Source organism: Ascaphus truei, chromosome 1, assembly GCF_040206685.1.
Source record: "Ascaphus truei isolate aAscTru1 chromosome 1, aAscTru1.hap1, whole genome shotgun sequence".
NCBI classification, from domain to species: domain Eukaryota; kingdom Metazoa; phylum Chordata; class Amphibia; order Anura; family Ascaphidae; genus Ascaphus; species Ascaphus truei.
The window spans coordinates 85,179,185-85,197,309 of NC_134483.1; the positions used below are offsets into that span (position 1 = coordinate 85,179,185).

The 18,125-nt window shown below is 40.9% G+C and overlaps 1 protein-coding gene across 1 annotated transcript in view; it reads left to right on the forward strand.

Moving 5' to 3' along the window:
• Nucleotides 1-18,125, forward strand: part of ARSB (arylsulfatase B) — a 215,693-nt gene that overhangs the window by 2,302 nt on the left and 195,266 nt on the right. Inside the window, exons 2-4 of the mRNA XM_075590886.1 lie at nt 2,133-2,319; nt 7,748-7,938; nt 9,971-10,178. Coding sequence (XP_075447001.1) covers nt 2,133-2,319; nt 7,748-7,938; nt 9,971-10,178 — 586 coding nt within the window. The remainder of the gene's footprint in view (nt 1-2,132; nt 2,320-7,747; nt 7,939-9,970; nt 10,179-18,125) is intronic.

Consider the following 18,125-nt stretch of genomic DNA (forward strand, 5'->3'; position numbering starts at 1 on the left):
CGTTTCTCCAATTGGGGGTGGTTGTGGTAGACCCCTTTTTATTCACATTACAAAAAAAATTACCTTAAAAAATAGAGTAATTGGGAGAGAGGATTTTAATGCTAGCTCAGTGCTTCATGTCACAATGAGAGAGGAAAATAGCAGTATTTATAGATTACAGTACAGTATTCCACCACCAAGCAACTTCTCCCATGACTGTTCCGATAGCCACTTCCCAAATGACTCTATGGCCCAGATACATCAAGCAGTGCGAAGGAAAAATAGAGATGTTATCTCAAAATAAAAAATAGTCAACTGGCATGCTAATTGGCACTTAGAGATGTAGCAGGCGTTAATGCTCGTGCTGGTGTATTGCTGCGGGATGCACAGAACGCACCAGCGGGAGCAGCCACTATTGTGTCTGCATTAGCCGTGTGCAAAAGAGGGGCGGGGCTGATGCGGTATTGCGTGCCAGCAGGTGCAATAACGCCTGCTACATCTGTAGTTGAAGCTGCTGTAAGCACCCGCATACTTATTTAGGATGACCATATTTTCCCAGTGAAAAACTGGAACGTTTTTGCACTTTTAAGTCATCGGGACACAATCCCAAAAACCGTGACGTCTGATCACCCTATCATACATTGATGTCAATGTATGCCAAACAACATTGACTCTTGGGGCCATGTTTTATAAGCAGTGGTTAGCAATATATGCTACCTTTTATGGTGCCATAGGACACGTTATGCACTTATGGCAGTGCTAAGCCACATGACACCTTACAGCCCATTTACTGTAAGTCATTAACATCATAATGCCCATTTGTGACCCTTACTGCATATTCCCCTCAGAGACCTACATTGTGATCCAAAGATTCATTAATTCACTCATATTTAAAGCATAAATGCGAAATACATTTATACTGTACTATACTAGGATTTATACAGCAGGGCCCCGGGCATACGGCTGGTTCCGTTCTAAGGGCCTGCCGTATAGTGAAAATTGCCGGAAAGCGGTACCGGCGATTTTCAGTTGTGCGCATGCGCAAACCGGCATTTCCCCCCTTGTGCGCATGCGCAAACCGTTCTGCGCGCGCAACCTACGTTCTGCGCATGCGCGCCGGCGGAAACAGCCCGTTCTGTGCATGCGCGACCTCTGGGCAGACATGGCGGCCCCCTTCTCGGTGCCGCTGTATTAGCGGATCACCGAAAAGCGGGGCGCCGAGAAGCGGGGCCTTGCTGTATTAGGATATTGTTCCCAAAGCAGAGCACTTTTTCAGTTTGAATCTTTTTCAAACAATTGCCCCAAATTAAGGAGTTACTAAAGTTCTTCTTTCTGGTTGTCTTTTGTGCTTCCAATGCAATTCCTGGCGCCCATTTTATTGTATCCCATGAAGCCTGTTTTTCAGTGCTCAGTATCTCAAGAATGCAAGATGGCTCAAAGGAACCGAAAACAGGGTTCAAGAGAGTGAGGGCTGCAGTTTCAAACTTTGCACACAAATAAATTCAGCTCAGCAGTACAGATTTGCTGATTTTAAAGATCTATCAGCTAATTAATGCTACATATATACCAACCAAAATAAAAAGAAAGCTAAAATAATTTCCCACATTTTAAATGCCACTAGGAGCACTATTGTTAAAAATTGGAAACAACCTGCCCCTCCCTCTCTACATCAAGTAAACAATAACATTAGGAATATAGTATACATGGAAAAACTCTCCGCCTGTCACATTGGTTCCACCTCACAGTTCTCAGAGATTTGGGCCCCTTGGTTCCGAAATACTGGTATATCTCCATATTTAGATTAAAATATCCTGAACGTTGTGATCTTTACTATATTAACTCCCCCCTTTTTATATGTATCAATGTACCCCACTCCTTTTTTTTAATGTTCCCCCCCCCTCCAAAACTATTAATAAAAAAAATTGAAGTGACAAAAAAGTTACATATACTGTACCTACCCTAGCACACCGACACTCTCAGAAATACAGAACCAAATAATTGCCAGGGACTTGTGCCTGAGAAACTGTATGTACGGTGCTGCATACACAGCCACATTATACATTTAACTGCAATAATATTTTATTGTATAAATCTCGATTGCTATATATTCCTCTCATTTTTCTATTTATCTATTATTTTGATTTGTTTCCAAGATCCACACGGGTTTACAGCATGAAATAATATGGCCGTGCCAGCCGCACTGCGTGCCTCTTGATGAAAAACTACTGCCTGAATTGCTCAAGGAAACGGGATATGTCACGCACATGGTGGGGAAATGGCACCTGGGCATGTACAAAAAAGACTGCCTCCCGACACGCAGAGGATTCGACACCTATTTTGGTAACAGCCATTGTTTTTTTTTTTTTTTTTTTAATGTTGTTTTCTTTCATTGTCAAGCTAACCTTTTTAACCCTTTCAGTGTGGCAGGACTAGCACAGCACGAGCTTGTCCCTTTTCTAATGTCAGTTTATATAAGAGCCGTTCTGATATAAGGTCCCTGTAAATAAACACGAGCAGGAGTCTGGGAGCTGGCACAGAGGAGTCCTCTCCCAACCTGAGGTGGAAAAACAATTCTACAACAAAAGACAAGGATATCCAATGCGACAAAATACGTAGTTAAATACTTCAATGTTTAGTATTCTCATGTGTAAGGGTCATTTAGTTAAACCCTTTGTCCAAAGCGTTATAAGCCTGCAGCCACGTCACGGCATGACCAGTATGCAGGTCCTAACACTACCTGTGAGAATTCTCATTTACTTCTGCAGTGGAGGGAGAATAGTTCTGAATACCACTGCAGAGGTAAATGGGAATTTTTACAGGTAGTGTTAGGACTGCATACTGGTCATAGTTGGATGTAGCATGGGTATCTTTGTCATTTGTTGTATACATTTGGCACTCCTTTTGACACGTGTGTGTGATATATATATATATATATATATATAATATATATATATATATATATATATATAATATATATATTATATATATATATATATATATATATATATATATATATATATTATACAATGTGTGTGTGTGTGTGTGTGTGTGTGTGTGTGTGTATATAACACATACTTTACCACCAATGCAGATGCATATATATATACACAGTCATGTGAAAAAGAAAGTACACCCTCTTTGAATTCCATGGTTTTAAATATCAGGACATAATAACAATCAGCTGTTCCTTAGCAGGTCTTAAAATTAGGTAAATACAACCTCAGATGAACAACAACACATGACATATTACACCGTGTCATGATTTATTTAACAAAAATAAAGCCAAAATGGAGAAGCCATGCGTGAAAAACTAAGTACACCTTATGAATCAATAGCTTGTAGAACCACCTTTAGCAGCAATAACTTGAAGTAATCGTTTTCTGTATGACTTTATCAGTCTCTCACATCGTTGTGGAGGAATTTTGGCCCACTCTTCTTTACAACGCTGCTTCAGTTCATTGTTGTTTGTGGGCATTTGTTTATACACAGCTCTCTTAAGGTCCAGCCACAGCATTTCAATCGGGTTGAGGTCTGGACTTTGACTGTGCCATTGCAACACCTTGATTCTGTTATTTTTCAGCCATTCTCTTGTAGATTTGCTGGTGTGCTTGGGATCATTGTCCTATTGCATGACCCAATTTCGGTCAAGCTTTAGCTGTCGGACAGATAGCCTCACATTTGACTCCAGAATCCTTTTGTATACAGAGGAGTTCATGGTCGACTCAATGACTGCAAGGTTCCCAGGTCCTGTGGCTGCAAAAACAATCCCAAATCATCACCCCTCTACCACCGGGCTTGACAGTTGGTATGAGGTGTTTGTGCTGATATGCTGTGTTTGGTTTTCGCCAAACGTGGCGCTGTGCATTATGGCCAAACATCTCCACTTTGGTCTCGTCTGTCCAAAGGACATTGTTCCAGAAGTCTTGTGGTTTGTTCAGATGCAACTTTGCAAACCTAAGCCATGCTGCCATGTTCTTTTTAGAGCGAAGAGGCTTTCTCCTGGCAACCCTTCCAAACAAACCATATTTCTTCAGTCTTTTTCTAATTGTACTGTCATGAACTTTAACATTTAACATGCTAACTGAGGCCTGTAGAGTGAGATGTAACTCTTGGGTATTTTGCAATTTTGCTGAGCATTGCACGGTCTGACCTTGGGGTAAATTTGCTGGAATGTCCACTCCTGGGAAGATTGGCAACTGTCTTGAATGTATTCCACTTTTGAATTATCTTTCTCACTGTAGAATGATGGACTTTAAATTGTTTGGAAATGGCCTTATAACCCTTCCCAGATTGATGGGCAGCAACAATTGCTTCTCTAAGATCATTGCTGATGTCTTTCCTCCTTGGCATTGTGTTAACACACCTGAATGCTCCAGACCAGCAAACTGCTAAAACTTTGGCTTTTATAGAGGTGGTCACACTTGCTGATTATCAATTAATCAAGGGCATTTGATTAGCTGCACCTGTCTGCTACTTAGCGTCTTAATTCGTATGTAAGCAGTAAGGGTGTACTTAGTTTTTCACACAAAGCTTCCTCATTTTGGCTTTATTTTTGTTAAATAAATCATGACACAGTGTAATATGTCTTGTGTTGTTGTTCATCTGAAGTTGTATTTACCAAATTTGTAGACCTGCTAAGGAACAGATGATTGTTATTATGTCCTGATATGTAAAACCATAGAATTCAAAGAGGGTGTACTTTCTTTTTCACATGACTGTGTGTGTGTGTGTGTGTGTGTGTGTGTGTGTGTGTGTGTGTGTGTGTGTGTGTGTGTGTGTGTGTGTGTGTGTATGATATGATGTGGTGGGTTCTGGTGTTAGAGCTTGCTGTAATTGTGTGTGTGTGTAAAAACAATTAACAGAATACAAAATAGATGCATCACACCAGTATTTATTTATTATTGGAAACATGTTACATACATCAATCACCACACGCAACATTTTCAACAATTTCTTCATTGTGGAAATACATTTTAAGTAATTTTCTCTCCTCATACAATGCCACGTTATAGGTTGAAAATATTGTTTTATACTGTATGTGACCCTCCTGTAATATCATATAGGTTTCTTGTATAAACACTTTCCCTTTTGCGTGTTGTGTTGTCAGCATCATTCTGGCTTTAATATCCTGCTTCTTCTTTTTTTTTTTTTTTTTTTTAAACCAATATCTACCTTCAATTAACATTTGAATTAAGTAAATTCCCCCTAATGACAATTTCTGACTATGTATTTTCTGTATATATCAGTTATTCAAGGTTAACGTTTGTTTTCTAGAATTTGTCCTCACAGGAGCATTCTGTTTTTGTTTTGTGTGACAAGCTGCCTGGTTAGACGCCATGTCGTGTCCGCAAACACTTTTGCTATGGTTGTCTTGGCCTTGTCCAATAGAGCTAATGAACCATCCCCATTTGTGAAAAACGTTTTTGATCTTGAGCGCCTTTTGGAAGCTCGCCTCTATTTTGTCCATGGACATAAGTTTAAATAGATATACCTTGACTATATCTAATTTTACAGGTGATGGGGATATCAAATGCAGCATGGCTGCTTTTCTAGCTGCTTGGAGCACCATTTATGATGCTTTGACTGCACTGGTTGTGCTACCTTCCTTATCCAGCCATGGTTCTATGTCGGCAAATAGTAACACCATTGGAATCTTTTATGTTTTGTGATTTTCTTAGTACTTTAGTTATATAGTCCATCATTTTATCCCAGAAGTGTTTAATGGTGCAACACAACCGTATTTAATATCTTCCTTCCCGTTTGACGCTTGGGGCATTGATTGATTGTTCCTACTGATGGATGGGGACTTTAGTTTAAAGCAATACATGCTTTGTGCATTATTTTAAATTGGACTTCTGTCCAAGTCTTCAATGGTGTCAATTTATATAAATGTGTTAATCCCACTAAGAGTTCATTTATGTCCTGTATTTCTGGGAAGTCTTCCTACCATGCTATTAAGGGGTTCTGTAATATTCGCTCGTGGCCATCTTTCCTCACTACATTGTACAGTTCCTAAATGTTGTGTCTATATTCTCTTGTGTGATCAAAGTAGTCAGCAAATCTGTTCTGTACAATATGCTTCCTATAATTTGATATGATTTTCCCATAATCCAACACTTGTATATAAGAGAACAAATGAGATTGCGGTATCTGTTTTTTTTTTTTTCGTGCTTTGTTCCTGAAAAGGAATACGTTTGCTTTCCTCTGTGTATTAAGAGGTCTAGACACGATCACTTTTTGTCTCTCAGATTTGAGAGGATTTTTGATCTTTTCCTGGGATGAATTCTGGGTTATCCAATCCGGGCAGGTTTCTTGATGTATTGTATGGTAGCCCCAATTATTTCCTTGTTTCTCTCCAGGCTATTATGGTATCTGTAGGCGGACGCTCACAGAGGTATGCAAGGGAGACTGATTATAGTGAAATTAAATAAGCCTTTTATTGCGCCTTTTCCTTAACATCAGGAAACCATCCAAACAAGGGGTAAACAAAGCTTCTATTCACTTGGGAGTATTTCTAGTGAAATACTATGCAGTTCACAACTCCCTTAGATAAGGATGTCTCCCAGCCCCAAACATATAGCATGAAATGAACAGATATAAAAAGTCTTGTAAATAAAAGTCTTATCTGTTCCTTGTGGTTTGGAGGGAAAATCTTCTCTGCCCCTGGTTGCTACCTTTTTCTTCAGGGTTTGTCAGCATTCAGGTTTAGAAGTTTCCCCTGTGTCTTGAAAGCAGCTCTGCTGTTTCTTCTGGCAGGGCTCAAGACAAGTGTCTCCAAGTTCAGCTCAGGTGTGAGCTAAGGAGTCTCTCTTCCTGTCTCAAAAGACAGGCTTTTCTAAGCAATCTAATCTGGCAGGTGGTGTTTGTTAATTGACTACCAGCAGTTAACCACCACACTGCTGGATTAGAGGCATATTACCTGAACAGGGATAACTCCTCTGTTAGAGTATCCCTTATAATCACTGTGTGTGCTTTATGTGTAATGTATATCCTTCCATTTCACATCTAAAATCCCTTTCAGAGATAATGGTTTTACAATTGTTTCTCTAGGACAGGGGGAGCGCAAACTTTTTGAGATGCGCCCCCCCTGCCTGCTCCTGCAGCTACTCGCGCCACCCTTACTGTTAGACCAGCGTCGGGTGTGACGTCACACGACCCCGTCGCCATGTCATTTGATGCCGCGTTGCCATGGCGACGCGGCACAACACTCCAGCTGAAACCCGGTAAGTAGGTTACAGAGGCCTCGCGCCTCCCCCGGCATTTAATTTAAATGCCTGGGGGAAGAGCGCAGGTCTCTGCAACCGCCCGCGCCCCCCCCGAAAAATATAGTACCCCCCTGTTTGCGCACCACTGCTCTAGGACAATGGATGAGTAATAGTTTTTTCCCGAAATTCAGTCTCCTATGTGTCAGAGGAGACGTGCGAGATTGTAATTTTGCAGATTGGGTAAATGTATGCCCCCTAATTCTTTAGGTAAGCACAATTTTGTTCCGTGCTATTCTACTTTTTTTAATTAATTTATTTTTTATTTCCATAATAATTTTGTCATGGCGGTGTTTAATTCTTTTACATCTTTGTGCAGCACACCAGGTTATAAGTGCATAAATAAGGTTTTATTGTCGGAGAACGGAAATAGTTAATTGATTATTTCAGGGGAGTGATGGCCCTAGATAAGACTGAAACGTAGGTTAATTGTATGTGTTGCGCCTGCCTAATTTACAATATCTGTTTGACCTGATATTTAATCTGTTCCGTGTTCCTGTTTATAGGCTATTTGTTGGGCAGTGAGGATTACTATAGTCATGAAAGATGTGTCTTAATCACAGCACTGAATGTAACACGGTGTGCTCTTGACTTCCGAGATGGAGAAGCGGCTGCCACAGGCTATGAGAAAATATACTCAACAAACGTATTTACAGAGCGAGCTCTGGATTTAATAGCTAATCACCAGCCTGAAAAGGTGAGCTTCATAAATTGCTGTAGTGAAAATCTACCAATAGGAAATGTAGACATTCATTCCACACACAGCAAAAAACACAATGTATATCGAAGTGTCCTTCCGGTAAATGTTTAAGTATTTGTCACCTATTGAATGAAAAAATGTAATTGTTGTGCTAATATTTATCATCTTGTGTATGTAGATTTTTAGCCAAGCAATGGAGATTCATTTAGATTTGCTGCACCATAAATTAGAACTATAAAAGTGAGTTAACACTTTTAGGGCATATGTATTAAGGTGTCACAAACTGGACACTTGCTCCAAAAACCGGTCATTTGGACTGTGTCGCTTACTATGAATGTATCGAGGTTCTATGCTTCACTCGAGCAAATAAATGTTCCGTTGAGTTGTACAGTAACAAGACATGTTCAGGGAGGCGATTGCACAATATTATGTTGGGATGTATCAAAAGTGGGACAGTTTTCTTCCTTTTTGTTTGGGTCATATAAGCCCACCAGGTCTGAGTAGGTGGTAAACTTTGCTCTTAGGATGTGAGTATCATGGGTTGATAGCTATGTTTACAGAGAGATACCCGGGAGAGAGAGTGTTTTTATTTGACGGACACCACTTCAGACACTGGACACATTTGTTTGCAATGGACATTTGGTTAAGGATCCAGGAGCTACGTAACTCTTAGGGGCTTGACGTGTTTTTGTGTCGAGTTTGTGACATCACCATTGTGTGTACGTGTCACTGATGAACATTATATTTGTGTCCTGATGAAGGTGTCACAGCAGCACTGAAATTTTACCATTGTTAAATGTTAACATCAATGAAATCCTTCAATCAATAAGAATGGAGTTGCCCAGTTAACATTTTTATATATCAGTATATTGTGCTTCAACACTGCACTTATCTGGTAGCACCCATGTCCTACAACATTAGAATAACTGATGCTTAGGAGCGTGTTCCAACACAATACATAAAACTCTGCCTCTGAAAGCTCTGCACCAAATGCAAGGCACAAGAGTCCTACATTGGCTGCTTGTGCAAATTGTGACGTAATGAAAATGTTTCCTCTGTGTTTTGGAACAACTATATTCCACGTGGCCTTGAACGTGCAGAGATTGAATGGTACGTACTTGTACCAGATTTTTCAACGGGGGGAAAACTTCCATTACTTTCAATGGGATTCCTTTTGTTGGATGACTATGGCTTTGTTATTTCGCACTTGCTTTGCCCTAATTTTGCATCCGGGAGACTTTAGAAAGTAGACGTGTGTGTGTGTGTGTGTGTGTGTGTGTGTGTGTGTGTGTGTGTGTGTGTGTACCATATTCTCCTGATCCTCAGTAGCACTTTGAGACCTGTTTTTTTAAAAAAAAATCTTTTTTTATCAGTCTAAATACTTATAGTATTTTGAAAGTGTTTCTTTATACAGTAATAGAAGTGGTGGTAAATGTGTACCCTAATTTTTTTTTTAAACTATTGTCATAGAGAGTTCTACAGTATATAGATATCTATCTTGCATATGACCAACTATGCAGTGCTATTCCACTTAGCCCATATTTACTATGACCCGATTGCCTGAAATATCAGAGCAGGAGTCCGGCAACTGGTTGTCGATCATGTGGCTCCATCAGGATATAAGGTGGTCAAGTATATTAACATCACCTCCATGTCTGAGTAGCAAATAGGGAAAGGCTCAATGGTAAGTGAGAGATTATGCCGTTATAAGCACCCGCAAACCCATCCTCATTTTTAGGTTGCAATCAATTAAGAATGATGTTAAAAAAAAAAACCAGTTGCTTTTAACCTAGGAAACATCTCTCTTATTAGTTGAATCTGGTCCTTTTTGGGACTAAACCTTTAAAAACGTGGCTTATTAAACAGCCGTCACATTATGATACAAAATCGTCATGAATCAGACCAGTGTAAACATTTTCTAGTTACAAGCCGCTTCAGGTATTAATCCTTTTCACTGTTGCAGTGAAAATTGCAACACGATGTCGATTTGCAATGATGTTATTAAATGTTCATTACACTTGTTTTGCAGCCTTTGTTTCTCTACTTGGCTTTCCAGTCCGTTCATGAACCTTTGCAAGTTCCTGAGCAGTACACACAACCTTACAGTTTCATCCAGGACAAAAGAAGGCGGCAGTACGCCGGGATGGTGTCTGCTTTGGATGAAGCTGTGGGAAATGTCACCGTCGCTCTGAAGAAGCATGGACTTTGGGACAACACCGTTTTTATATTCTCTACAGGTAAGTGGCAAGGATTAAGTGGCTGTCACGGTTTTTAGGGTAATGATTACAATTCCCTATCAGATCATTTTAGATCACAACATGCAGCATGGCATTTAAAAAATAAAAATAAATGGTTAATTACAGAATTGATGCAGGGAGTCTCCGAAGCTAAACCCCGTTTATTTCCGCTCCGGGGATACCCTGCTTTCAGAGATACTCGCCTCCTTAGTAGTGCCAGTATGTCTGTGCAGCTTAAATGTCCTGGCCACGCTGGCCAATAGGAAGCTGCTTCGGATGACATCATGGCTTCCTATTGGCTCGCGTGAGACGATATTTGAAGCCACCATTTTGTTAAGCACAAAATTCCCTGGCTGCAGAGGTACCGGCACCACTACGGAGGCAAGTATCTCTGGAAGTAGGGGGTCCCTAGAGCTGAAATTAATGGTGTTCAGCTCCAGAGACTCTGCTTCAATCCTGTAAAACATTTACAATTTTTTTTACAAAAAGTGCAATGCAGCATATACCGTGTAGTGATATTTTAATCCAAATGATGTGTGCGTATATGATTATGTGACAATATACACTGCCCAAAACACAGGTTGCAAAGGATGGACACAGCACATGGTATTTATTTGAAGCATAAAGTGTATAAAATTAATCCATGACAGCAAAAACAACGTTTCGGTTCACAAATTAACCTTCATCAGGGTCCTGCTAAAGGCTTGTTTGTGAATCGAAACATCGTCTACTACATCTTTTGACTTGTGAACACGCCACTAAAGGTGGGTTTACATTTTTGGAGTTCGTTCCATCGGTATCTATTGTTTTTTATTCTCTCGTATCCGTTTTGTACTGGCATATTCTGTTTATAATTCTGTAAGGGTTATGCAATACGTGTCCGGCCCTCACCTTTTAGGACATACTGTGTCTGATGTCTACTTGTCTGGTTGTGTATAATTCATCACATGTGTGAGAGAAGTTTTAGCTGGAGCTTTGAAGTTAGCAGCACCCACATTTGTATGTTGAATATGTTGATATATGGATTGTATTATATTCCATGGTTATTATGACATCTAGGAAAATCACATATTTTGCTGAATAATTTGAAGGATGGGAAGTGTTGGAGGAATTGTAAAATTGTGTTAGGACTAAACTTGTTTTTTTGTATACCTTTATTAAATAATGTGCCATATGTAAATATGTAAACTGTTCTCAGTTTGCATTGAAATGTACTTGTTTGGCTTGGTTTTGATTACCCTTATCACACATGCATGCAATCAATCTACACACATGCCTAATTTATAAGATGTTGGTAAATTCCAGATTTGCTCGTAGTAGCTACGTATGAGATTAGTTTGTATACTACCAGATGTACAAATTAAAAAAAGTTATTCTAGTTGGGGCGCATGCGCGGCACGGGTGGCAGCAGTTGCGTGAGTAGCTTGGGATTGCTCACAAAAGGCAGATGATAAGAGCCTATCACAGCTCAATAACCTCTAAAAAACACAGAATTGGCACCGGAACCTCCCGGTATCATTCCCATGCCAAGACAAAAAAACAGCCCTTCTCGAGCGACGCCACAAACTTCTTTAGGAAGTGGGGCCTGCTTTATGGAGGTGGAAGACAATGGCGGCACTTCACTAGATCAGGGGGGGGCCCACCCAGACTCTGGAGGGAGAGATACAGAGCCTGATAAACACTGATGTGAATGAGATTTACCAAAACATATAGGTACTATTTCAGACAGAGCTGAAATAAGCTCTGAAAGAGATTAACAGAGAACTAAATGCTCTGGGAGAACATACAGTACTGAGGCTCTGGAGACTAAGTGGGGATTCCATGATAGATCACGTTTGCATGGCTTTCTGTGATTCTATCAGTAGCAAAAGGCCTTATAACAGAATTAAGGGAAAAGGAAGAGGATCTAGAGAATAGATCCAGAAGGAATAATGTGTGATGCCCCTCCTCCCGTACCCTTTTTCTTTCTGTACTCACCTAAACACCCACCCCATTCCTGCTTTTTTTTGTTATATATAGAGATATATCCCACAAAAGAAAAAAGAAACCCTCACAGAAAGCACTCAGACATGTTGTACCAAATATAAAGAAAACATATTTTTATTAGATCAATTAAATCCAAAACTCCAAACAAAACATGTCACACATACACAATAGAAAACATAAAACTGATTTAAAAAAGCCTACCCACGGAACTCAAAATAATCAGGACAAATGAAGAGGACTAGCTCATCACAAAATGGAAAGGGACAAAGAAAAAGAAAAAACCTTGTATTGAAGTCCCACAAAGTCCCCAGTCTGATTGCAACCGGCCAGTTATAACAAAAAAGGGAGAAAATCAATGAACCCAAACTATGAAAACTGCACACATGTGGCTCATAATAGAGCCATACCAAATAAATGACGAGGGAACACCCCAAAGGATATCCACAAGCATACATACATACGAGCAGTTATATAACTCAAAAACATCCAGAAACACACATGTATTGGGTGTAAACCCTGCCTGAATGTGTGGAGGCTGCAAACATTACCTGAAAGGGAAAGGAGAATACACTCCAATAGAACCCAGATCAGAGTGTACAAAACAAAACCCAGGTGTTAAGAGATAATGCAATGAATGCAGCTATGCACTAAGAGCCAGCAGTGAATGGATATACTCAGCTCAGACAGGTAAGTGGCAGTAGATGCATGAAATGTCCTGCTAAGGGTCACCAACAATGAAGTGCAGCTAATGGAAAAAATCCAACAGCAAACTCCTGATAATATCTGAAGGCCAAAAGAGAACAATCTACTCGCCACCTAGTACCACACGTGTGCTGCTTGGGCCAATAGGAGCTCGCCACGATGTTAAATCCACTCGCCCGGTCCGTGCAAATGTATAGGTTTGTCGAACACTGTATATATATATATATATATATATATAACATACACAAAAATGAATACCACATCAACAACCAAAAAATAAATGCAATGTCTAAACCTTATAATTAACAGTAAAATAACTGAAAAAATAACAGAAAAATTATCTGCTAGGCGGTGCTAGAGGAATGAAATAGATATAGAAACACAGAAAAGGAAACCTCTAAAAAGCACTCAGACAAATTATGCAAAATAATAATAGTAATTTATTAAATCAAAATAAGATGAAAAACAAAAAAACAGCTAGCTGAAACCCTGCCTGACTGAACAAAATAAATTTAAATAGGACAACCCAAAAAGAAAAAACCCTTAGACTACCATAAAAAAAACAAACCATAATATGATCAAAACCTCAGAACATGTAACCACTATGGGGACAAAGTACCCATAGTGATCCATAACCGGCCGGTCGTATAAAGGAGATAATGAACAAAAAAAGAAACTAATAAAGGAAAATAAATAGTAAACCTCTAAAGAAAAGAAATAAACAAAAAATGGTAGAATATAACAGGCATACTATGCTAGTGTACGGGGCACTATAATAGGAAGACCTATAAGCATGAAGCTATAAATATAGTACATGACAGCAAAAAACATCATTTGAAAGGTACTTCAGTGACCCAAACACAGATATCAAAGATGACATACAGAGGAGAGAGACCCATATAAATGAAAGCAGTATAATGACTGTATGACTGTGGTGACTGGAAAGTCCTGGATACACGTAGCCACGATCACAAAAAGTTACATCAAGGGGTATTCACAGCAAATAAAGTGTCCAAATAGAGTGCCAGCAGGCAGGGCCAGCAGCATAAAAGTCCCACCCCTTTTTGTGATCGTGGCTACGTGTATCCAGGACTTTCCAGTCACCACAGTCATACAGGAGCTGAGTATCTATTACCAACTTGCAGCGCAACTCCCAACAATAATCCAAAACAGTGATATTAATAAAAATACTGTACCTAGCCAATTCAATTTAAACGAGACGTATTAACCCTTTAAATACTAACCGATCCTGTTAAATCTGCTGCCACTTAAGTCCACGGCTCCACAGTCGCCGATTATTAATGTACAAGAAAGAATGACCTAAGCGCAAAAAGACCAGGGAGAGAGAGAAAAAAAGAGAAAAAGAACCATCATAGGGTAGAATGTCCAATAATCAGAAAATCAATTTTGGTGAGATATGCACTTACAGTGAGTTTGATCAGTGTCAGCTTTTTATCCACTCTGGGATCAGGAGCTCAGCTTGGTGATTTCTTATATTTCTGCCAGGAACACTCTGTACTTTCATGCGACTGTTTTCACAGTGCTTCACAGCAGTCACGGTGTACCTGTATGCATAGATTGCGTCTTGCAGACGGATCCCATACAGGGAGGTAGGGGGGAAAAAAAGGGGGAACAATATAGTGTAAAACCTTTTATTTAAAATTTGGTAAAGAACCTAAATAAGTATTCAACTCACACTTTGTGAGTTGTAAAAAAGCATTTGAGAGTTTCACATATGAGTCTCTCACACTCAGTGGTGGATTGACGCCGGCTCAGAGTACAGCTAACTCACGCAGTCACTTCTGCGTCACGTGACCTCTGGTCTCGCGAGATGTTCTCTCTGTTGCTGAAACTCACTGCTCCGACTCCGTGATGGAAGATCAGCTTGTCTGCTCGTCTCTCTCTCTGCTTGTAAACCGCCCTACGCGTTTCTCCAATGTGGCTTCGTCAGGGGCTAGTATCTCATACCTGTCCCTACCTGGGGGTTTATGTACATACCTCTCGCAACTGATTGGCTATTGGAAAATTGGCAATTTTAGAAGAATAAATTGCTATTTCATGATTGTCCTTAACATAGACGAATATAATAATATAATAAACTCACATTTATGCTGTATTATTTTGGTTATATCGGATATCATTTAATGGAATATACAACACTTAGAGGACATATTAATAAAGGCACTATATAGAGCTTATTGGACATTACAATGTCTTAATCCTATATTAACCAAGACCCACACTCTTATTTACAACATAAATATATAGACACTTCAAAAATGATTTGTTTAAACTCATAACACAATACATCATCAAGAACATGTGCTCCTTAATGCAGAGTGATAGTTTTATCCACATATATACAGGGATCATATTATCTTATACACAAACCCTACATATACTTAATCTAAATACCATAAAAAAATATTATTTACCAAACAGGTGATTTTGATCTAAATTTTTATTTTCATATTTATTTACTCTTTGGAAAATATTGTAATCATGCTTATACGCAAGAGAGATTACAGTACACCATCCTACATATTAACCCTTTATTGGCTGAATGTGATGGTATCGATCAGAGAGTCATATTGACCATACAGAGACAGTCTCATATTAACAACTGTGACAGGATCATTGACTCCGTGTATGTGAATAGGAGATGGCAGTATGCATGCTATCCAGTAAACGAGGGGTTAACTCAGCTTGTCAAGCAGACCACAGGTGATTTGAATTAAGCTCCTTCACCTGCTTTAAAAATAGGAAGAGGAAATACCTCTGGGGCGGCAGTCTCTCTCTCTGAGGCATAGAGGGAAGACAGAGGAGTGTTAAGACAGACACAAGCTGCCCAAAGCGATCCTGTCCCAAGAGGGAAGAATAAAGCTCCCAGGTAAGGAGCCAACTGCGTTTGCTGTACTTTATTGGGTTGGAATAGGTTAGCTAGCCAGCCAGATAGTTAGCCTGCACTTTTGTTTAGCTAGTACCCCGACCGGGGTTAGGATTTTGTTTCGTTTCAATTTTAAAGGGACAGTGTACCCATTGTTTAGTTACCGTTTTTGGACAAATAAACCCATCAGCATTATTTCACCGGAAAAGACGTGTTGTCTCCTCACTTACCACGACCATCCTGTCACACGTGGTGTCAGAAGTGGGATGTCGAACACCCTGTAAAAGGGGCGGAGCTACAGATTGCGTCTGGTGGAAACTGTCCACACGGTAGCTGCCACTATGGAGGACGTTGTGAAGGCCTTAGTACACAGCACCGCTGTCCAGCAAGAAGCTAACAAACAGGGACAGGACAGCACGGCTGCACAACGCGAGACAAACCGGTTATTTGCAGCCCAGCTTGATGTTGTTGCAGACACACAGAAGTAGCTAATTGAGCAGCTGACCCAGATTAAAATGGGCTTGTCAAGTACGGCCCCGCCGCGGCCCGTCCAGGCGAACGAGTACCTACAGAAAATGACGCCGCACGATGACGTCGAGGGATACCTCAGGTCCTTTGAGCGAATCGCTTCCCGGGAAAGGTGGGCCCGCTCCAAATGGGCTGGGATTATCGCACCCTTTCTACTGGGGGATGCCCAAAAAGCGTATTGTGACCTTGACGAAGAAGCCGCAGCAGACTATGACTGTCTGAAAAGCGAAATCCTTGCAAGGATTGTTGTGACTCCCGCAGTTTGTGCGCAGAGGTTCCATAAGTGGAAATACCAGGAACAGAAGCCGCCCAGATCCCAGTTATGGGATTTGATTCACATAGCGACCAAGTGGCTAAAACCAGAGGAACATAGCCCTGCACGGATCCTGGAGATGGTGGTGTTGGACCGTTTCATTCGAGCGTTACCCCAGGACCTTCAACAGTGGGTGGGACAGGGAGATCCCCTCTCTTGTGATGCCATGGTAGGCGCAGTGGAGCAGTTTCTGGCTACCCGTGAACTGTCACGCCCCACTCGCACCAACTACAACCCACGTCCCAACACGACCAGTAGATGCCAGCGCTGGCGCCAGGACACACGACCGTTCACACGATTTGAACAGGTGGAAGAAAACCCGGATAGGGACAGAAACTCTAAATTTCAGAAAGGGTTTCAAGAACGAACTGGACCAATTGTTTGTTTTGAGTGTGGGGAGACGGGGCATATTAAGGCTCACTGCCCACAGTTGTCTGAGCCAATGGAGTGTGCACATGGTTCTGTGAAATCTGAATTTTGTGGAGTCTTGGGTATGACCCACGAGGGAAAACGTACCCACAACTTCCTCACCACGGTGATGTTAAATGGAAAACCAGTCTCCGCACTGGTAGACTCAGGGAGCAATATTAACTTGGTATCCGGGAAGTTGGTTAAGCCTCTCAGGTTACCCCAGGGTGAGAAGTTGCGGGTATTATGTGTACATGGGTGTACGCTTCCGTACACCACGACTCTGATAAAAGTAAAGGTCGAGGGGCAAGTCATCGAAACTATGGCAGCCATTGTACCAAAGTTACCCCATTCCCTAGTGTTAGGCTGTAATTTCCCTGGTTTTGACACCCTGATCAGAGGACAGCTCACCTTGAACAATCCTACTCCAGATGAGCTTTTTCCGTTTACAGACCCCGAATTAGTCACCGAGGTGTCTAAAACCCCTAAGTCAAAACGAGAACGTAGGACCGAAAAAAAAGAGGTACACCCCCACCCCAGTTAGCACTGCTCACTACTCCTAACGGAGAGAGACCAGAGGGAGAAGAGTTGTCCGAGACAGGGCCTGTTGAGGCTCAGGTATATGAGGTACCCGTGGAGGTAACCGACAAAACTCCCGATGAGGAAGGTTTTGGAAATCTAGAACTGTCCCTAACTAACTTTGGTAGAGAACAGGCTAATGATCCCCAGTTGAAAAATGGGTTTAGCCAGGCGGTAGAAGTTAATGGGGTCCCGGTAGAAGGAACCACAAAGGAATCCTATCCATGTTTCTATATTAAGAATGATTTGTTATACCATGTGAGCCAAGAGGATGGCCAAGAAATAGAAAAATTGTTGGTACCCAGTTCCTTAGTGAGGAAGGTCCTAGAGCTAGCACACTCTCATTTGTTGGGGGGTCATCTGGGCATAGAGAAGACACAGCAAAGAATCCTAAAAAGGTTTTACTGGCCAGGGATATATAATGCAGTAAAGAGATTCTGTGCCTCTTGTCCCGAGTGTCAGTTGACAGCCCCCGACCAAGTTTGAGGGCACCATTGATCCCTATGCCTATTATTGAGGTCCCATTTGAGAGGATTGCCATGGA